Here is a 22702-nt window from a genome sequence, read left to right as displayed (position 1 = left end):
AGTAGTCATAACTACCAACACATGCCATTTTATTATATTTGTATTGTTCACTGGCATATATTTGTGTTTACAGCAGCTTTTTAAACATTGGCACTCAGCATTTTATTATAACATATTGCATGTATTTTTATTAGTGTGAGTCAATCATCCATAATACTGTTGCATTCACTTTTGCCATTCACCTTTGCTATATCCATTTCATACAATCATTTGGTAATTAGTCTGATTTTACACCTGAGGAGCGCAGTCTATTCTTTGTTTGATATATATATATATATATATATATATATATATATATATATATATATATATATATATATATTTATATATATATTTATATATATATATATGTTTCCATAAATATAAGTAAATATCAAAATAAACCTCAATCCTCTTGCATATTTCACCAGTGTATACTGTTGTAGTTGGGAAATTAAACTGTGCCCAAACTTGATAATGCACCTAATCTCACAAGCTTCTATTTTTACATGTACAGTCTTTCTCCTTAACAAGCTCTAAGAGGTTTAAAAAAAAGCACTATACTGTATGAGCAGTGTTTTGGGACACATTGGGACAAGTGGATGAAGCTGAGCTGTATTGTGCATGGATAGCTAGAATTCAAAACACAAACTCTACACATACAAACAATATGGGTGCAACTAATTCAGCAGCAGATGATATCAATGCTTTGGAAATACATCATTGGTACGGAAAATTTATGAAAGAATGTCCATCTGGACAGCTCAGCCTGCACGAGTTTAAAGGATTACTCGGCCTGCAAGGAATGAATCTCGAGGCAAACAGATACATTGACCAAGTGTTCAGTACATTTGATATGAACAAGGTAAGTTGTTCAGCCATGTGCATATTTGTTGTACTTGTTATATATATTGTTCTTCATTGTTATTGAAAGCGTATACAAGTTACTATTTTTGTTATGTTTTTTAGATCTGGGATTTAAACTGTAATATAATTATATTGTAATGAAAAAAAATGCACATGAAAGACTAAGCTTAGTTGGGCTGGGTTCCCAAAAACTGTAATAGAATGACATCATAATAATTTACAATTATTTTATATAATTAACATCTTGTTAAATTTCCATATAAAGAACATCTTTGTTTAATTCTTAGCAGTTAAAGGATGTTTCCAGAATATATGCAGGTAGTGATATTTCTAAAAGAACATGTATGCTACATGTTCTTTCTTGTATTAAAGCTGCAGTTCATGCAATATCCTGCATGTGTGTTTTTTTAAATAAATCATTTCTGTAGTAAGAAAAAATAGTTTTAGCATTTTCTGTTTTAAAAAAAACAACTTTGACAATTTTCTTGTATTCTATTTTTAAAAGCATTCTTGTTGCTATTGCAACCATTTACATTCCCCATATTTAAAGATGTCGCCAAACTTTGTCGATTAATAGACCGAGAACGAATTGACCGGCAGCTATGCAGTTCTTTAGGTAAGTAGAGATTGCCCACATGAAACTATTGAAGTAAAAAAAAAAACTAGAAAAAAAAAACTAGAAACAAAAAATGGGAGCTTGAATTGCAGCTTTAATTAAATGGAAGAAAGATGTTGAAATTAACAGTATCTCAATCTTGTACCATATGAACAGAAAGATAAAAGAGAACAAGAGGTATAAGAGAAGCAAACTTAAACATTGTTGTTTCAGGAAAATTGCTCAACTATCTGAGTGGTGGTAAATCAATGTCTTGTTGTGTACATTTACACTGGCAGACCAGTGCAGCCAATACAAATTTTGGGGCCCAGGACAAATTAAATGAGCTGGGTCCCCATCATTAACTCCTGAACCAATTAGACTGTAAGCTCCTCGGAGCAGGGGTTCCTCTTCCTTAATGTTACTTTTATGTCTGAAGCACTTATTCCCATGATCTGTTATTTATATTATCTGTTATTTCTTTGATTACCACGTGTATTACTACTGTGAAGCGCTATGTACATTAATGGCGCTATATAAATAAAAACATACAATTCAATACAACATAACTCCACCCAACTCACCTCCCTTGTTAATCCTAACATCTCACCTCCTTCCCCCCTCCCCCCATTAATCCCCACATCAGCTCCCCTTCTCCATAAATTCACAGAACTCACGGTGTACTGAGTGGGTGAGAATGAGATATGGGAGAGAGGAGGGGGAAAGAGAGAGAGGAGGGGGAGCAGACAGAGAGAGGAGGAGTTAGGGTGCAGTAAGATAAAGGGGGAGGGGTGGGGTGTGGGAAACGGGAGTGGAAAAGTGGGGGGTGAAGAGGAGGGGTGGGGGAAAAGAGGATGAGGGGTGGGGGGGAGTGGAGGGTTGGGGGAAGGGAGTGGAGGGGTGAAGGGGTGGATGGATGGAGGGGCGGAGGGGGAAAGGGAGTGGAGGGGTGGGAGGAAAGGGAGGGGTGGGGGAGAGGATGGGAGGAAAGGGGAGAGGAGGGATAGGAAGGGGGAAAGTGGAGAGGAGGGCTGGGAGAAAGGAAAGAGAAGAGGAGAAAAGGGGGAGGGGGAAGGGGGAGAGGAAATGGAAAGAAGGGTGAGGGGAAAGGAGAGGGAATAGGAGAAAGGAGGGGTGGAGGGGAGGCGAAATGAGGGGTGTGGGGGGAAGGAGAAAGGAGTGGTGGGGGAAGGAGAAAGAAGGGGTGGAGGGGGAAAGGAGAAAAGAGGGGTGGGGGGGAGAGGAGGGGTTGGGTGGGGAAATGAGAGAGGAGAGGTGGATGGGGGAAATGAGAGAGGAGGGGTGAGGAGAAAGGAGAGAGGATGGGTGGGGATGAAAGGAGAGAAGAGGGGTGGGGGGGAGGAAGCAGAGAGGAGGGTGGAGGGAAAAAGGATAGAGGATGGGTTGAGGGGGAAAGAGAGAGGGGGTGGGGAGGGGGAAGGAGAGAGTATGGGGGGGAATAAAGGAGAGAGAATGATTGGTGAGGGTGGAAAAGGAGTGTGAAGGTTGGAGGGAAGGAGGGAGAAAGGGGTGGAAGAAAGAGGAAGGGTGGGGGGGAAAGGAGAGAGAAATGGGTGGATGGGGAAAGGAGAGAGGAGGGGTGGGGTAAAGGAGAGAGGAGGGGAAGTAGAGAGGAGGGGTGGAGGGGGAAGTAGGGAGGAGGGGTGAAAGGGGGAAAGGAAAGAGGAGGGGTGGATGGAGGAAAGGAGAGGTGGGGGGGAGGGAAAAGGACAGAGGAGGGGTGGAGGAGGGAAAGAGAGAGGAGGGGTGGTGGAGGAGAAATGAGGGGACTGGAGTAGAAATGAGGGTTGGGGGGGAAGCATAGAAGAGGGATGGGGGGAAGGAGAGTGGAGGGGTGGGGGGGGAGAGGAGGGATGGGGTAAGAAGAAAGGAGGGGTGGGGGGAGTAGAGAGGAGGGATGGGGGGAAGGAGAGAAGGGTGGGGGGAAGGAGTGAGATGGAGGAAATGAGAGAGGAGGGGTGGAGGTGAAAGAAGAGAGGAGGGGGGAGAAAGCAGGGAGGAGGCAGAGGGGGAGAAAAGATAGAGGAGGGGTGGATGGGGGAAAGGTGAGAGGAGGGGTGGAGGGGGGGAAAGAGAGAGGGGTGGGGAGGGGGAAGGAAAGAGGAGGGGTTAGGGGGAGGAGAGAGTAGGAGAGAATAAAGGAGAGAGAATAATTGGGGAGGGTGGAAAAGGAGAGTGGAAGTTGGGGAAGGAGAGAGAAAGGGGTGGAAGAAAAGAGGAAGGATGGGAGGGAATTGAGAGATGAGAGGTCAAGGGGGGAAGGAGAGAGGCTGGGGGGATGGAGGGAGGTGGGGGGGAAATAGAGAGGTAGGGGGAAGGAGAGAGAAGGGGTGGAAAGAAGAGTGGAGGGGTGGGGCGTGAAGGAGAGAGTAGGGGGAAGAAAAGAGAGAGAAGGGTTGAGAGAGAGAGGAGGGGCGAGGGAGAGGAGGGTGGGAGGCAGGATTGGTTGGGGGAGGAGTGTTGGGGAAGAGAAGGGGTGGGGGAGAGGAGGGGTGGGAGAGAAGAGGGGTCAGGGAGAGCTGGAGTGGGGGAGAGGAGGAGTGGAGGTGGAGGAGAGGAGGGGTGGGGTGGAAGGGAGGGGTGGGGTGGAGGAGAGGAGGGGGTGGGGGAAGGGTCGGTGTGGGGGAAAGGAAAGTGAGAGAGGAGCGGTGGAGGGGAAAGGAGAGGGGGAAGGAGAATTTGGGGTGGGGGGAAAGGAGAGGTGGGGGTGGGATGTAAGGAGAGGGGGCTGAGGGGAAGGAGAGTGGGAGAGGAGGTGGGGAGAGAGGATGGTGGGGATGGGAGGAGAGGAGTAGTGGGGGTGGGGGGAGAGATGAGGAGTGGGGATAGAGAGAGGAGGAGTGGTGATAATGGGTGGGGGTGGGAGGAGAGAGGAGGTGGGGGTTGTAGGAGAAAGAAGGGGATGGGGTGGGAAGAGAAAGGAGAGGTGGGGAATAAAGGAGGGGTTGAGAGAAAGAAGGGGTGGGAGAGAGGAGGAGTGGGGGTGGGGGAGAGAGGAGGGGTGAGGAGAGAAAGGAGGGGTGTGGGGAGAGAGGAGGGGTGTGACGGTAGAGGGTAACCAGGCTATACAATAAAGGTTAAGCCCTCTGGTTACCCCTGGAACCGTGGGTTCCCTGGTAGCTCCCTAAGCCAGGGACCAGGGATTAAACATGTGGAAAATAAAGTGACTCCTGCTTTTTTCTGATTTCATGTTCTCTTAGACCTTGAACTGTGAGATTTCTTGTGTGTCAGTTCTAGGTGGGATATTTGGGTAAGATTGCAATTATTTTGTTTGCTGGAGTTTGGCCACTGGAGCTACCGGTAGTACCTTAATTCTACCTGGCGAGCAAGCATGATTTGTCGGTACGCAAGTGGAATTACACCGGGGCTGCCCCATGTCCCCCAGACTCCTGGTTTCGATCCACGATATCTCAGTTCTATATCCCGTACAGTGAAGAAAAAAAAAGCTAATCAATATGCATACGACAAGCACTATGACCTATCCAAAATTCAGTGTGGTGAAAATGTGCCTAATATAATACTTGCAAATGTGAAACACATAAATGGTGATTAGACCTCAATAAATAGTGATTTCTTGTGTGAGGAGAAATCAATTATGATGGCTGCCAAGGGGATCTAGCACACAAGTACTCTCTATTGCACTTGTCATATAGATCAGTAGGGGAAAAGGATGTAGTCCCCGGCACTTACATATTAAAATTGAACAAAATACCACATATAGGGGTCTATGCACTAAGCAGCGAAAAAATGCATTAGCCAGTTTTTGAATTCGCCATCTTTTTGGCGTGTTAACCTCGCTGTATGTAGGAAGGGCATAATCCCTGGCGAATGAATGCGCCACCACCAATTGAAAGAATGGCGAGTAACTAGTGGTGAGACAGGCTGCCTGGCGAGAAGCTGCCGAGAAGCCGTCCCCTGCCGAGATGTGGTTGCAGCAGAGAGAGATCCGCTGCTCTCTCGGCGCAAACATCGGCATATTAAAAATTATTTTAAATACAATTTTATTCCTTAGTGTACATGTGCAGGGGGTCTCCGGAGCTGAACCGCATTGGTTTCAGGTCCGGGGACCCCTTGCTTCCCGAGATACAGGCCCCTTTATGAGGTGCCGGTATCCCTCTGCATTTAAATGTCCCGATCACGTGACAGCGGAATGTAAACAAAGCAAAGGATACTGGCACCCCATAAAGGGGCCTGCATCTCAGGAAGCAGGGGGTCCCCGGGCCTGAAACCAATGCGGTTCAGCCCCAGAGACCCTCTGCACATCTACAGTATGAATAAAACACCCATATCAATAAACAATCATTCCTTACTATGTAATATGGTAAAGAAGCAGGATGAATGTATTTTTAATAATATTGTACAGTGCTCCCTAGTTACAGGCCCGGTATGTGTCATCGGGTGGCAGTGTCGCCGCCATCTTTATAGCGTCCCATACGCGCCGTGCCCGCTATAAATATGGAGGCGACACTGTAACTCGGGAAGCAGGGGGTCCCTGAGCTAGAAATCAATGCGGTTCAGCTCAGGAGACCCCATGCTCCCACACAATATTATTAAAATACATAAATGCTGCTTCATTAACATAGCGGATAGCCGCTAAGGCAATGAAGGGGTTAAGGCAGAATAGCATGTTTATTGGGGACATTTGCCCACAATAAACATTGCAATAAACAACATACACCCCCTGTGTCTTTAAAATACATAAACACCGATCAATACAATAAATACATATTGCACTCACCCATGTCCGGCTGCCAAGATGAAGGCCATCCTCATTTTCATCCTGCTAATGCCCCCTACGATGCAGCAAAACAGAAACAAGAATAAAAACATCCAATGTAATGTCCCCTAACCCCTTAATCACCACAGCGGTTATTAACCGCTACAGGCATTAAGGGGTTAACCCACCCTCATCCACCACTCGGGAGGCTTACATACCCTCCTCCACTAAACCCCCACCCCGTGAGGCCTAACCACCCTCACCCACTACCCACAAGTTAGGCCTAACCACATACCCTTGGGGCCAATACCCCCTCCTCCCACCCCCAGTACCCACAATTAAAACAATACACTGCCCCACAATAAACATTATTCTATTTATTAAATACATTACCCACCCATAAATACATGATTTATTCTTTTACATACAGGGTTCATACACCAGCCCCACGCGAGTCCCCGGCAGGCCTGATGGGTCACCTGACAGACCTACAGGGTACCAGCAACTTGTTTCATACAGGTTCTGGAGGCCTGTTGGTGGATCCCGACAAGCGCCATGGCCCCCAAGTGGTCTCCGCGGGACACCGTGGGCCACAATTGGGTCCCCATGGTAGGCCCGCAGATGTCTGGGAGCCCCGGGTCAGACCCGCAGGTGTCTGAGGGGACTCGGGTGGTTCCCATGGGGTTCTGGGGACCCACAGGTGCCCACTACGGGTCCGCAGTGCTCCCACGGATGTAGGGCCACCAGTTCTTCCCCGCACAATACGGGTCCGCGGTGCCCCCACGGATGTGAGGCCACCGTTTCTTCCCCGCACACTACGGGTCCATGGTGCCCCCACAGATGTGATTTTCATGATGGCATTGCTGGTTAGGGGACATTGTTCAAATGATATTTTATTGTTACATATATTTTGCATAGTGTTACATGATGCACAGATTAATTGCATCATGTACACACTCAATGCAATTGTGTGACATTTCATATACATTTGTGTATCTGCTGGTTTGTTGGGTTATATTTACAATGGCTGTGGATTTATTTTAACATGCAATGTGGTGATTTTAAAATAAAAAAATCATGTTTAGAGATATGCATGTTTTATGTGTTTAATAATGGGCAAATAATCTATTATTCATATCTGGATAATAGTTATTTGGCACATTATTGTACTGTATGTGTTGGGGGGGAGGGTGGGATGAATGTATTGAATGTATAGGTCAGGTTTATTTATTTTACATTCAGGGTTGGTTCCTTGGTTCTGCGTGAGACCTCTGGAGACCACCTGCGGTATCCTCGGGTATCTCACGGGTATCAGCTGCGTGGTCCACGGGTGACACCTGCGGGGAAGAACCCGTGGTCCCACATCTGTGGGGGCACCGCGGATTGTAGTGTGCGGGGAAGAAACGGTGGCCCTACATCCGTGGGGGCACCGCGGACCTGTAGAGAGCACCCGTGGGTCCCCAGACCCCCATGAGAACCACCCGAGGCCCCTCAGACACCTGTGGATCTGACCAGTGGCTTCCAGACATCCACGGGCCTACTGTGGGGACCCAATTGTGGCCCACGGTGTCCCGCGGAGACCACCTGGGGGCCATGGCGCTTGTCGGGACCCACCAACAGGCCTCCAGAACCTGTATGAAACAAGTTGCTGGTACCCTGTAGGTCTGTTAGGTGACCCATCAGGCCCGCCGCGGACTCGCATCGGGCTGGGGTATGAACCCTGTATGTAAAAGAATAAATCATGTATTTATGGGGGGGCACAGGAGGTGGGTAATGTATTTAATAAATAGAATGATGTTTATTGTGGGGCTGTGTATTGTTTTTATTGTGGGTACTGGGGGTGGGGGGACGGGGTATTGGCCCCTAGGGTATGTGGGTAGGCCTCCCTTGTGGGTAGTGGGTGAGGGTGGTTAGGCCTCACGGGGTGGGGGGTTTAGTGGGGGAGGTTATGTAGGCCTCCCGAGTGGTGGGTGAGGGTGGGTTAACCCCTTAATGCCTGTAGCGGTTATTAACCGCTATGGTGATTAAGGGGTTAGGGGACATTACATTGGATGTTTTTATTCTTGTTTCTGTTTTGCAGCAGCGGAGGGGGCATTAGCAGGATGAAGATGAGGATGGCCTTCATCGTGGCAGCCGGACAAGGGTGAGTGCTATATGTATTTAATGTATTTATTGTTCTGTATGTATATATACAATGGGCACATTTGTGGATAATAGTAATTGTGCCCATTACTATACTGTATGTCCATATATGTGTATGTTATGGGGGTATAGGGGTTGTTGGGGTAATTATATATATACATCCCATTCGTTCCCCCACTCCCTCCCATTCCCCCCAATTCTCCCCCTCATCCCCTCCTCCACGTCTCCTTCCCCCACCCCTCACCCCTCTCTCTCTCCACCCCAGTCCTATCCCTTCCCCCCCCATACATAATCCATGTTTTATCATCATCAATGGACATTTTTTATTTTTATTTTTCATCTTTTATTAATTCATATAATATTTTTTATCATTTGCATTTGGATTATTAGTTCTTTCTGATGAGTTATAAAAATATTTTTAAGGTAATTATTCACCATATATATGCCTTTGGTAGTTTTTCTCTCTCCTTTCCCTGTTTAAGTCTCCACCTTTTTGGTTATTGGTAACACTTAGATCAGGGCTACCATCTAATATATAAATATGCTAATTGAGATAATTTTTCTACATTTAAGGACATTGTCTCTGTGAATATATATACATGATTGATCATGTGTTATTGCTACATTTGCATGGGGAAATTTATACCTCATTCATGATGGTTAAGTAATCCGATACACAGCAACATGTTTAAATATATTTGGGTACCAGTAAAGCCCATTTGAGCCATTAGGCTGCTAGGTGACTGTAATGTTAATGTTAATGATATATATATATATATATTTATTTCAGCCTATATTACCTGTATTATCCATACACTTTGATTTTGAAAGTAGTGTTTATTTATTTTAACTTAATTCATTGTTGCTCATCTTGTATGTGTATGTTATATTGTCTATATGTGCATGGTGTAATGATGAGTTTTTATTGTTTTTATTGCTTTATTGCTTCACATATGATTATTGGATTTCAATTCATTCCACCCCCGTGTATTTTATGCTTTGTAGTTAACTCAGGTTTTTTATTTTTCATTTTGTATACAACTGGGGCTAATTTTATATTATTCATTTAATCAATTGGTCTATATTATGAATTTGAATCCTTTTTAAATAATACTAATAATGAATTTAAGTATGTATTGCGGTGATAATATGTTTGTTTTTCCATAGATCCTTCCTGCATTATGTATTTTTAACCTTATCCTTATCTTGTTATTCAGCCAGTTATTTATTTATATATTGTATACCATACATAGTAATGCCCATCTTCATCAGCATATCATGGGTTAAATAATTGTTCAATTACGGGTTGCTAAGCAACGGACTGGCTATAAATATACAGGACTGCATTCCATCCACTATCAGCCCTTTGAGAAAGTCGCCCAGTGGTGACGAAACGCGTCAGGGACTCTGATAGCGCGATTACGTCACTACGACGCTGCGCACGCGCACGAGGCCACATCCAGCGTGGGATTCATACGGCGGACATTCTTAGTGGAGAGGCAAGTGTTTGGACTCAGGTGGACTGATTCCAGTCGGCAAAACGGCACCCCTGGCATCCGGTGAGCTGTGATTTCTACAGGCAGCCCTGAGGGAGCCCACAAGAACGGACATTCTGCAGCAAAGAAACCGGATGGTGGTGATATAATCACAAATTGCCTTTTTATCATTTTACTCTTGTGAGTGTGTTTCTTTCCCCCCCCCCCCCTTCCCTTCCCCCTTTTCATATTAAATACACAGTTTTATGCTATGGGGCGTACGCTCTCTCTCTTTTTTTGTTTCTACTGTAGATACCCTTGGATGTGGTTTATCCCATGTGAGAGCAGCCGGAGAACTCCTTTATCAGCATTATTTACCTATATTCATGGACTAACATCAAAAGGACTGGTTGGACTTTATATATTCTTTCTTTACACTTTTTCACAACTTTATATTAAGTCTATTGTGTTTCACTATTTTGCTTATGGATATATACTGTATGTTGATTAGAATTTATGCACATTAATCATAATATTTAACTTTATACACTTTAGTCACTTATTAGGTTTAATTCATTCGCAGTTCTACTCCGGCGCTACAATCTTTGTTCCTATATATATATATATATATATATATATATATAGGAACAAAGATTGTATATATATATATATATATATCTATATATATATATATATATCTATATATATAGATATATATATATATATATATATAAAGGAACAAAGATTGTATATATATATATATAAAGGAACAAAGATATATATATATACAGTGTTCGACAAACCTATACATTTGCTCGCCCCGGGCGAGTGGCCCGGGCAAGTAAATATTGACCCAAGCAGCACACGTTTGGTACTAGGTGGCGAGTAGATTTTTTTGTGTGGCGAGTAGATTTTTTGGTGATTTGTCAACCACTGTATATATATATATATATAGAGATAGATATAGATATATTTATTTATATTTATTTATTTAGTGTGGGGCTGTTGTGTGTGTTTTCTTTTTATTGTGGGTAGCGGGGGTGGGTGAAGGCGGTATTTGGCCCCAACGGTGGTTTGTTTAGGGCTTGCGGGTGGGTAGCGGGAGGGCTTAACCCCTTCATGACCGTAGCGGTATTAACTGCTATGGTCGTGAAGGGGTTAAGTGCACCCGCAACACCCCCGCAAGCCCTAAACAAACAACAAGGGCCAAATACCCCCTTCACCCACCCCCGCTACCCACAATAAACCTGGCACGGCGGCTTAATCCCTTCATTGCCTTAGCGGTTAGCCGCTAAGGTAATGAAGTGGCCTTTACATGCATTTTTCCTGCCTCGGATGCATGCCGGGGGGCTCCGGTGCTGCTACTGCACCGACACACTTTATTCGAGCAAATACCCAGTATGTACCTGGCAGATACCTGGAATGCGCCGCTCCTCACCTCTGACAAGCCCCGTTGCGTTTGCCTTCCCAGCCTGGGTTCATGCCTGGCTGACGGGCGGCTGATCTGTTAAATGATAATGATTAGGATTTAATAGGCTGCAATTCTTCACGTGTCTACCAGATGGCATAAATTCATGAATTGTAATGCAGTATATATATATATATATATATATATATATATACTGTGCAGTATTGCAGCCAGCGGGAATAAAATGCTTCAATCCCTGCCTGGAAAATAACCCAATGCACTCGGGCAGAAAACAGTCACAAACCTCAATACACCCGGGTATACCCGAATTCGTGGGACTAGCCGAGCTCGAATAAAGTGTGTCGCCAGTGTATTAATGGTATCAGCTTTGGAGACCCCCGGCATCAATCACAGCCAGGAAAAAGGCCTGAATTTTTTCTAAGTGCCGATCCGCCGCTCATCCGCAGCCTCTCACCATCAACTTGCCTACTTTTTGTGGCGTGCTGGATTCGGCAAAAAAACACCATTCTAGAGTGGCAAACTACTTGCCACTACTAGAATTGAGCGTGGAGGAAAAAATGCCTAGTTGAGGCGAAAAGTGCCTTTTCGCCGCGCCAATGGCGGAAATAAAAATCGCCAAACACATTGGGTTTTTTTTTGCTTTTTGTCAAGTTTTCGCCCCTTACTGAATAGGGGTAGGCATTTTTGGCGTGAAATGGGCGAGACGTACCTTTCCGCCGCTTACTGCATGACCCCCATAGTGTCCAAAGGGAAATGCCTCAATAAGTGGAGAGGGTAGTATCCCAATAGTCCAAATACTGTAATTCTGGGAAACCTTTTCCGCGTGAATCCTCCTGTCATAAAAATAAAAAACAACAGACCATTGCGCAGTATCCAGGGACAATGAGGAAACTTCTTAAGCAGGAAAAAATGCCTACTTACAAGATTGTAATTGTTTTTTTTCAGTGGATATGATCTGTGCTTGCTTCAGTGGCTTCTCCCCATGGACACCATGCGGTACTCTGAATGCCTCTGATGTGCAGGACTCAGTGGATACTCACACCATAGATAAAACCCAGAATGAAGATAGGAAAAACAATGGTGCAATACAGTAACACTTTACTAAAACAACATAAAATAAGGGTAAGATACACTTACAATGTATCCTGCCTTCCCGAACAGTTAAAAAAATGCCATCCGCAACATGTATCTAAACGACCGGCTTTGGCAGTGCTGGATTGGCGTCTCTCCTCTCACGGACGCAAGCGGTCTGACACTTCCCCGATGACGTCACCGCTCCCTCCGTGTCGCTGATACACCCGCTGATTACACCAATAGGCTCCACCCTACGCGTTTCCATACAGGTTTGTTACTTCCTCAGGGGATTTGGGGCTATGACACGTCTATTCTCTATTTATACCCATGCGCTATCATACCTGTTAACCCTTTCACAATACACAAAATTCAAATGGACAATCCATGAATGGCATACAGTGAATACCACACACTAAAAGAACAGTATACATTAGTGTGCCTCCACAGAAAGAAGGCACAAGGGTCAACCAATAACACTATTCTGTCGGTAAGGGGTTACAGGGTATTACACACAGATGGACACTGGGGTATTCCCGTTAGAATCAAATAGGAATCATGCAAATTAAAATTAATAAAATAATTAAAAGGTTCTATAAGGAACCTTACTATATACATTTTTAATAAAATATTAATAACATAATCAATGTTAGTCATGCAGCAAGGACGCAAGATCAAATTCTATATTTAACCCTTCGGCGTTAATGTTTTTAGGGTGTATATCCAAAAAATTTCTCTCCCTTATAACTCATTCACCCTGTTACCTCCTCTCCAATTTGCTTTCGGGCACCCAATGCCTATACAAATGAGACCCTCTGGGTTCTGACCGTGTTTTATTTTAAAGTGATTTGACTCTTTTGATGTTGTAAACGTATTAGGCGAAGCGTCTTTTGAGGGGTCTCCCCGTTCTCCCGATGTATTGAAGCCCACAGGGGCACTTTAATAGGTATACGCAGAAACTCGTTTTGCAGTTAATGAAAGATTCAATCTCATTTGCTTTACCAGTAATATTCGATTGAAATTTTTTACACTTTGTGCTGAACCTGCATCCACTTACTGCATGTATAATAGCCCTTCAAATCTTTTATCCACATGACCTCTTTCTGTTTAAAAGTGCTAATAGGACAACATGGGGCCAGAGTTAGCTTGAGGTTCTTAGCCCTTTTATAGACTATTTGGGGTCTCTTTGGTAAAAATTCTTGCAATTTCTTGTCTTTTTGCAAAATTTTCCAATGTCTATTTAAAATTCTATTGATTTTAGGGACCATGTCATTAAATGGGTTATAAACGGAATATATTCTTCCCTTACCCATAGACCTACATTTTTTTGCTTGTTCATTTTAACAAGTGTATTTTTATTTATTCTGTTATTAAATGTCATCGCTTTTTCAATAGCTTTCTTTTTATAATTTATTTCAATGAACTTGTCTTTAAAATCCTCCGTAGATAACACAAACTAACACGTTGCTCACCATAGACAAACAACATCAAAATACTACCTGGTGCATAGGGGAACAGGAATAACACAGGAACACGAATAAATAATTACAAGGGATCACAAAAAGCCCCTAATAACTGCACTCAAGGTAGGTCACACTAGGAGTAGTAGTGTAGACGCAGTGAAAGCTAGAAATAGCCTAACCCTTAAATAGGGTCGACCGCTAAAGGTCACACGAGAGTACACAGAAAATAATAAAGTTTTATTAAACCAATTAAAACTTGACGAAAACACTTGTTAAAAATAAGTAAAATCCCCATGCGCTGGGTGAAGGCAGATGTAGAGTACCTGTATTCTATAGTACCTACATAACATAACCATCTCAACTGATGTGAATATCCATACAACCTGTTACGCCGATGCTCGCCACAAACCGGGACCGGACCGCGGGGCTGAGGTGGGGTTATATAATCACCGACCTGAGTCCACGCAGACTGATCCGGAGTGCGCAGTTCGTAGTCGTACATCGCAGGGTCAGGATTGGAGAAGGCAGCATCGTCGTTATGGAAGCAGGAGTTCGGCAACAGGTAGTCAGGATTTCCCCGCTTCAGCTTAGGAGCGTGAGCGCGGGGGTGGCTTCTGCGCGAGGAGCGGCCTCGGCCCATGACGCCGATCTCAGCAGGAGGAGACAGCAGGCTGGCCGAAGTTCACCGCAGGGCAGCGTCGGGTAGAACCAACGCTTCAGCGCAGAAGTCCAAGGCAGGTCACTGCAAGAGGATCGCAGCAAGCCGCAGGAAAGGAAGGGTAGCCACTGCTAGGAGGGAATGCAGCAGGTACCGGTGCTGGCAACACGCTTCAGCACAGACGTCCCGGGTAGGCCACTGCAGGAGAATAGCAGCAGGCCAGTGCTGGCATCAACGCTTCAGCACAGACGTCCAGGGCAGGCCACTGCAAGGAGATAGCAGCAGGCCGCAGGAAAGGAAGGGTAGCCACTGCTAGGAGGGAATGCAGCAGTACCAGTGCTGGCATCAACGCTTCAGCACAGACGTCCAGGATAGGCCACTACAGGAGAATAGCGGCAGGCCACAGGACAGGAAGGGTAGCTACTGCTAGGAGGGAATGCAGCAGTACCAGTGCTGGCATCAACGCTTCAGCACAGACGTCCAGGGTAGGCCACTGCAAGGAGATAGCAGCAGGCCAGTGCTGGCAACAACGCTTCAGCACAGACGTCCAGGACCAGGCCTCTGGATACTCAGGAACTTGGAAGGTAAGAACGCTAGGAGAGAGGCCTGGGGTGGTTTGTGGCAGAGACAGTAACATAGAGGTAGGAATAATTATGCTCGGCGCTGGTTCAGAGCCAACGCCTAGAATATAAAGGGCGGAGATCCAATCACAGGAGGAGGGTGTGTGAGAATTCCTCCAATGAAGTAGCACAGGGCAGAAGCTGCAATGAGAGGCAGCACCTGTGCCATAGATTGCCAGAGGAAGCCTGCAACTGCACAGGTCTGCAAGGCAAAAGTCAAAGCCAGTAGTGGATTCCTTACACAACCACACATACAGTATGTAAAAGGCTGTATAGGTGCTAAATCTCAGTGAAAAGCATACGGCAGGAATTACCAACCAGAACACTTGTTGCCACCAATTGGGGAACTGGCTGTGATTAAGGTGAATATACGACCTGATCACATCCGTAGTATAGATGTGAGTTCACCGCTGATACCCTGAATAGGTGTCCGGAGCAAACACTGCCTGCCTCGACCTCCAGCGCGTGACCGTCAGCATGATGACGAGGTTACGTGATGTCATCACGTAAAATGTATTTGATGCCATCTAATTTGAATGACCTTAAAGCACTGGGTACAGTGACACCACATCGTATGTCACCCATATGAGCTCTTAATCCCATGTAAGATCTTGAACCAAACTGAGCACGTGCGTAGTGTCGCTAAGTTAGGACGGTATTTTAACGGCATATTTCTTTAATAGAAATATTCGCTGTATGCAATTCATGGATTGTCCATTTGAATTCAGTGTATTGTGAAAGGCTTAACAGGTATGATAGCGCATGGGTATAAATATAGAGTAGGCGTGTCATAGCTCCAAATTCTCCTGAGGAAGTGATAAGCCTGTCACAAAACACGTAGGGGGGAGCCTATTGGTGTTGTCAGCTGGTGTATCAGCGACACGGAGGGAGCGGTGACGTCATCAGGGAAGCGGCTGCGAGAGGCGAGAGAGACGCCAATCCAGCACTGCCGAAGCCGGTCGTTTAGATACATGTTGCTGACGGCATTTTTGTAACTGTTCGGGAAGGCACGATACATTGTAAGTGTATCTTACCCTTATTTTATGTTGTTTTAGTAAAGTGTTACTGTATTGCACCATTGTTTTTTCTATCTTCATTCTGGTTTTATCTGTGGTGTGAGTATCCACTGAGTCCTGCATATCAGAGGCCTTCAGAGTACCGCATGGGGTCCGTGGGGAGAAGCCACTGAAGCAAGCACAGATCATATCCACTGAAAAAAAACAATTACAATCTTGTAAGTAGGCATTTTTTCCTGCTTAAGATGTGTCCTCTTTGTCCCTGGATACTGCGCAATGGTCTGCTGTTTTCTCTTTTCATGACAGGAGGATTCACGTGGAAAAGGTTTCCCAGAATTACAGTATTTGGACTATTGTGTGGGGGTGGGGGAAAAGGAGAGGTGGGGTGCGGAAAAGGAGAGATGGGGTGGGGGGACAGGAGAGGTGGGGGTGCATGGAAAGTAGAAGTGGAGCTGTGCAAGTAGAGGAGGGGGTTGGGGAAAGGAGTTAGAGAGGAGGGGTGGGGGGAGAGGAGGGGGGAGGGTAGGGTGGTAGAGGAGGGGTAGGTTTAGGTAAGGGAGAGAGGAGGGGTGTCAGTGGGGGCAGAGGAGGAGTGGGGTTGGGGTAGAGGAGGAGTGGGGTGGTGGGGAGAAAATTGGGGGAGGTGAGGGGAAAGGAGCTTGAGAGAGGAGGGGAGGGTGGGGAAAGGAAAGTGAGAGAGGGGGGTTGCGAGGAAATTATCTTGAGAGAGGAGGGGTGGGGTGAGGGAAAGGAGGGTTTGAGATGGAGTAGGGGTGGAGGGAAAGGAGGGTGAGAGAGGAGGGTTGAGGATGGAGGGAGAGGAGGGTTGGGGTGGATAGAGAGGAGGGTTGGGGTGAGAGAGGAGGGTTGGGGTTGGAGGTAGAGGAGGGTTGGGGGTGGAGGGAGAGAAGGGTTGAGGTGGAGAGTGAGGAGGGTAGTGGGTGGTGGGAAAGGAGGGATGGAGGGAGAGGAGGGGTGGGTGAGGTGGAGGGAAAAGAGAGTGAGAGAGGATTGGTGGGGGTTGAGGGAAAGGAGAGAGAGGAGGGTGGGGATTGGTGTAGAGGAAGGTTTGGGATTAGGGGAAAGGAGACAGAGAGATGTGGGGTGGGGAGAGAGTGGGGGTGGGGAGAGAGGAGGTGTTGGGGTTGGGGAAAAAGAGAGAGAGAGAGAGGAGTGGTGGGGAGAAAGGAGGGGTGGGGGTGGGGAGAGAGGACGGGTGGGGGCTGGGGAAAAGGAGACAGAGAGGAGGGGTGGTGTGGGGAGAGATGAGAGGTGGTGAGTGATGAAGGTGGGAATGGGGGGAGAGGAAGGGTTGGGTGGGAAGAGAGGAGGGGTGGGATGGGGAGAGATGAGGGGTGGGGGGAAAGGAGTGAGATATGAGGGGTGGGAGAAAAGGAGAGTGAGAGAGGAGGGTGGGGGGAAATGGAGAGGGAGAGACGAGGGGTGGGGTGAAAAGGAGTAAGAGAGGAGGGGTGGGGAGAGATGAGGGGTGGGGGAAAGGAGAGTGAGAGAGGAAGGGTGGGGGAAATGAGAGATAGAGGAGGGAAAGGAGAGAGGGGAGAGATGGGGAAAGGAGAGTGAGAGAGGAGGGGTGTTGGTAAAGGAGAGTTAGAGAGGAGGGGTGGAGGAAATGGAGAGGGACAGAGGAGGGGTGAGGGGAAAGGAATGAGAGAGGAGGAGTGGGTATAGATGAGGGTGGGGGTAGGGGAAAGGAGAATGAGGTAGGAGTGTGGGGGAAAGGAGAGTGAGAGAGGAAGGGTGGGGAAAGGAGAGAGAGAGGAAGGGTGGGGGAAAGGAGAGAGAGAGATGGGTGGGGGGAAAGGAAAGAGAGGAGGGTGGGGAAAGGAGAGTGACAGAGGAGGGTTGGTGGTGGGGAGAAAAGAGAGAGAAGAGGGATGGGGAAAGGAGATTGAGAGAGGATGGGTGTTGGTAAAGGAGAGTGAGAGAGGAGGGGAGTGGGGATAGGGAGATGGGAACAGAGGTTCTGAGTGTGCCTACTGCCTACATGCTGCCATGAAGGATTGACGGGGACTGTTAAGAGCCCTTTGGAGAGGGCTTGCAGAGCTGCCTGCTGGAAGGTGCTCACAGAGGTGCCTGTCAGCAGTGCCTTCGTTCATCCACCCTACAGCATGCTGCCTGGACAGGCAGCTCCAAAGACACATTCCAGTAACCCCCTTCTGCGGATCAGGCCAGGTTTACCAGCAGGGGGCCCGGGGCCCTTTACTTATCGGGCCAGGGACAGCAGTTTCAGCTGTTCACTGTGCCAGACAAAATATAAAATTAACTAGCTTGCCATTAGCCTACTACCAAAATAATATCTGTAACATATCCCATATTCCACCAAGTGTTGCACATATATAATGAATAAATATTTATTTTCCAAAGGTTGTCTTGTATTGAGTTTGCGTAATTAATTTTTTTTTCATTGGTGACACTTGATGCATAATTATACCCCTTTGTACAGTATTTTAGACTTCCTTTTCTCACCAGAAAATGAACATGCTGAAAATAAGAAATGCTTGCTCTAAATAGAAATGTGCAAACCTGTCCCAGTTCTCTTCTCAAAAATGTTCTCATATTTGTGAAGTAGATGAACATTTGAGTGAAGCTCACAGAATGGGTAGATCCCAATTCCCAGAATCCAAGTCCTGGAGAAGCTCCAAGTTCAATGCTAGAGCTGCTATTCTGAATAACAGAGGTTGTAAGTTCTTATCCTTTTTGGTCGGACACTAGTATCACCTTCATCACAAGAGTCCTTAGACTGATTGGTTTTAAGGATATATTTTATGATGTGTGACTCATTTAAAAATACTTTGTATAAACATCAGCATATCTCCCATGACACCTCAGCTGTGTTCCTCTTTCAGCACAGGCATCCCTAATTTATTTGGACGGAGGTTTAAGCGCTCATGTAAACAACTGGGGACACTATTAAGTTAGGAAGTTGTCTTCCTCCGTTTGGGAGCACATGTAAAGAACTCCCTACAATTGCTTTAAAAAACTATTTTATTGTTTTCTAATTTAATTTGATATATTTGGTTTGGGAATACTAGGGGAATTTTTGTTTGTGTTTTGTAGGGAGTTTGGGATTTATTTTGGTGGTTTAAAATGTTTTTTGTTTTTCACTCTCACTGGGCTGGAAACTGCAGCCTCAATCCCTTTTCCCCTTCCCCACCACTGGTGGTTTGATTTTCGTTTTTACTCACCATATCCTATTTTAAATTGAGTTGTTTTTCTTTATTTGATTTGGAAGCTCTATTTTAAAAAAAGTGCTGAGGTGCAGCTATTTGCTCGGGAGAGAGGAATTAACAAGGGAAGGTGAAGAGTTCTGTAGATTTTTTTCAAAAACCTTTAACAGAGGTAGCTAATTAGTAGATTAGTTCTCTTCCCCTCTCTCCCCAAGCACTACCTATTAGTAGATAGTAGAGCAGGGGTGAGCAAACTTTTTATGCCGAGCCCCCCTTTTCATTCATGAAATTTCTAGGGCCACCCCTGCCTGGTGTAATCAAAATCACATGATGTCAGCGCACATGAGCTGGTTCAGCCAATGAGGGCAAACCAACTATGTAACGTCCCCACCACGCGTCTACAAAAAAAAGCTGTGTGTGCTGTGCACGCGCATAGTAAGTGAAACTTCTTTGTGTGTTGTCAGCAACATATAAAGTAACAATAATATTATTACTGCTTAGAGCATGAGTAAATTTGATTGGCGGGGTCATGTTTATTGGCAGCAGTACCAGCATCATGGATGTTGAGCGGGTGGGGGAGCTCACGGGGGGGGAGCTCACGGGGGGGGATGTGGGGGAGCTCACGGGGGGGTTGGGGGAGCTCGGGGGGGGGAGCTCACGGGGGGGAGCACAGGGGGGGGGGAATAGGCACATCATTCAGGGGCGGTGTTCAGCGCATCACTGGGGTGTGTGTGTGTCAGTCAGTGTGCGTGTGTCAGAGTGTGCGTGCATGTGTCAGTGTGCGTGCGTGCGTGCGTGCGTATGTGTGTCAGTCAGTGTGTGTGTGAGTGTCAGTGTCTCAGTGTGTGTGTGTGTGTGTGTGTCAGTCAGTGTGTGTATGTGTGTGTGTCAGTGTGTGTATGTGTGTGTGTGTGTGTGTGTCAGTCAGTGTGTGTATGTGTATGTGTGTCAGTCAGTGTGTGTGTGTGTATGTGTGTCAGTCAGTGTGTGTGTGTGTATGTGTGTCAGTCAGTGTGTGTGTGTGTGTGTGTGTGTGTGTGTGTGTGTGTGTGTGTGTGTGTGTGTGTGTGTGTGTGTGTGTGTGTGTGTGTGTGTGTGTGTGTGTCAGTCAGTGTGTGTGTGTGTGTGTGTGTGTGTGTGTGTGTGTGTGTGTGTGTGTGTCAGTCAGTGTGTGTGTATGTGTGTATGTGTGTCAGTAAGTGTGTGTGTGTGTCCTGCCCCCCTCTCTCCTGACTCCCCCCAGCACACTTGTCCTCCACCCAGCACCCTTATCCTCCCCCCAGCACCCTTATCCTTTCCCTGCAGCACCCTTATCATTTCCCTGCAGCACCCTTATCCTGCCCCCAGTACCCTTTTCCTGCCCCCAGCACCCTTTCAGCAGTCCCCCCCCCCCATTCCTACCAGATCGCGGCACAGAGGCGATGGAGGCAGTGTCGGCGGGGGGAGGGGGGCAGCGCATCATCGTCAGCTGGAGCGGACTCGGAGGTGAGCGCTGCAGCGATCCCCTTCCGATGGTGCTGTGGGGGATGTGGGGAATGCAGCGCACTCATCACCCCCCTCCCCCCCGTTACCGGAGCAGGAGCCGTTCCATGCCTCGGCCGGGGGAGGCCTGCAGAGACACGGGCATGCACCGGGAGGAGAGTCCGCAGGAGATCAGGGCCTGCATAGGGCCCCGGGGAGGAGTGTGGGCTGCAGTGTCCCTGTGAGGAAAGCCATGGCGTGTTGAGCGTCGCCATGACTACCGTGCATGCGCGGCATATCAATGGACGGGGAACGGCGGCAGTTAGGAGTGGCTGTATCTCCTCGGGCTGCGGTCCGGCACCAGGTCTCCGAGCCGTGGCGTCCGGTGTGGGGGAGCGTTAGGAGTGGCGGCGGCGATGACATTTTGAGGGGGAGCGGCACCGGCGGTGTCAGCGGGTGGGGGGAGCGGTGCTCGTTAGGAGCTGCGGCGGCGAGTAAATGTTGAGCGGGTGGGGGGGAGCATGTAAGCGGCCGTGTGGGGGAGAACAAAGATGGTTAGGAGCGGCGCCGGCGGCTATCGCCGCAGCCGCATGTGATTTGCCAGAACACAGCCCGGCCTCAACTGCCAGCACTGTGATGTCAGCACTTTGACGTCACATCCGTTTCATTTTCTGTCCCCACAATCCATTTTTGTCCCATCATGAATCAGGTGCCACTAAAGAAGTTTCACTTCAAAAAGTATTTATAACAAATTACATCACTTAAAAATAAATATTATGATATTTGTCTAATAGCGTCCCCATTTATGCTGTATTATTAATCTCTCTCTTCCCACCAAATCAGGACCTCCCTCCCCTCTTCCACAGTCTCACACTCCTCTCCCAGTCTCTCCCTCTCCCAGTATTTCTCACTCCCCCTCCAGTGTCTCTCTATCCCTCCCTTCAGTGTCTCTCCCTCCCTCCCCCCACTCTCTCTTTCCCTCCCCCCACTCTCTCTCTCCCACCCCCCACTCTCTCTTTCCCTCCCCCCTGTGTGTCTCTCTCTCTTTCTCCCTCCCCCTAGTGTCTCTCTCACTTCCCCCAGTGTGTTCCTCCCTCCTCCAGTCTTTCTCTCACTCTCCCTCCAGCCATTGTGTGTCTCTTCCTCCCACCAGTGTCCCTCCCTCCCCCCAGTGTCTCTCTCACACTCTCCCTTCAGCCATTGTCTCTCCCGCCACTCTCTCTCCCTCCTGCCAGTTTCTCTCTCCCTACCGCCAGTGTCTCTCTCATCCCCATGTCTCTTTCAACCCTCCCCATGTCACACTGTCACCACCCCTCCCCATGTCACACTGTCACATTCTCACCCCCTTCCCCATGTCACACTCTCACCCCCGTCCCCATGTCACACTGTCACACTCTCACTCTCCCTCCCCATGTCACACTCACACTCTCACCCTCCCTCCCCATGTCACACTCTCACACTCTCACCCCCCCACACTCTCACCCCACACTCTCAACCCCCACACTCTCACCCCATCCCCATGTAAAACTCTCACACTCACACTCTCATCCCCTCCCCATGTCCCACTCTCACACTCTCAACCCCCTCCCCATGTCACACTCCCACACGCTCACCACCCCCCACACTCTCACCCCCAACACACCTTCACCCTTCACCACACTCTCACCGCCCCTCTCCATGTCACACTGTCACACTAAATCTCTCACCCCCCATCCCCATGTCCCACTCACACACTCACACTCACCCCCCTCCCCATGTCACACTGACACTCTCACACTCTCATCACGCTGCATGCAACAAGGAAGAACTGCAGGAGCTGTGTAGCACAGCGCCACCTAATTTCTGAAAGAGAGATTGCAGCTACCGACTGCTTTTCTCTGCTCCTGGCAAAATCGTCGCCCGCTGCCTTCGCCCCCTTAAGCAATCTTGCGCCACCCAGTTTCCGCACTGCTGTAATAGAACACGGGGTGCTGCACCCAGGCCGTTGGCCTATGAACCTA

General features: G+C 47.4%; 1 protein-coding gene across 1 annotated transcript in view; it reads left to right on the top strand.

Annotated features, from left to right (window-relative positions):
* Positions 1-561: 561 nt before the first annotated feature.
* The window catches only part of GUCA1C (guanylate cyclase activator 1C), a 169894-nt gene continuing 147753 nt past the window's right edge, over positions 562-22702 (top strand). The window contains exon 1 of the mRNA XM_075589542.1: positions 562-844. Coding sequence (XP_075445657.1) covers positions 650-844 — 195 coding nt within the window. The 5' untranslated portion in view covers positions 562-649. The remainder of the gene's footprint in view (positions 845-22702) is intronic.

The sequence above is a fragment of the Ascaphus truei genome, chromosome 3 (assembly GCF_040206685.1).
Source record: "Ascaphus truei isolate aAscTru1 chromosome 3, aAscTru1.hap1, whole genome shotgun sequence".
NCBI lineage: Eukaryota > Metazoa > Chordata > Amphibia > Anura > Ascaphidae > Ascaphus > Ascaphus truei.
The sequence above is the reverse complement of the archived record's forward strand: the minus strand, read 5'-3'. Positions and strand labels throughout refer to the sequence as shown.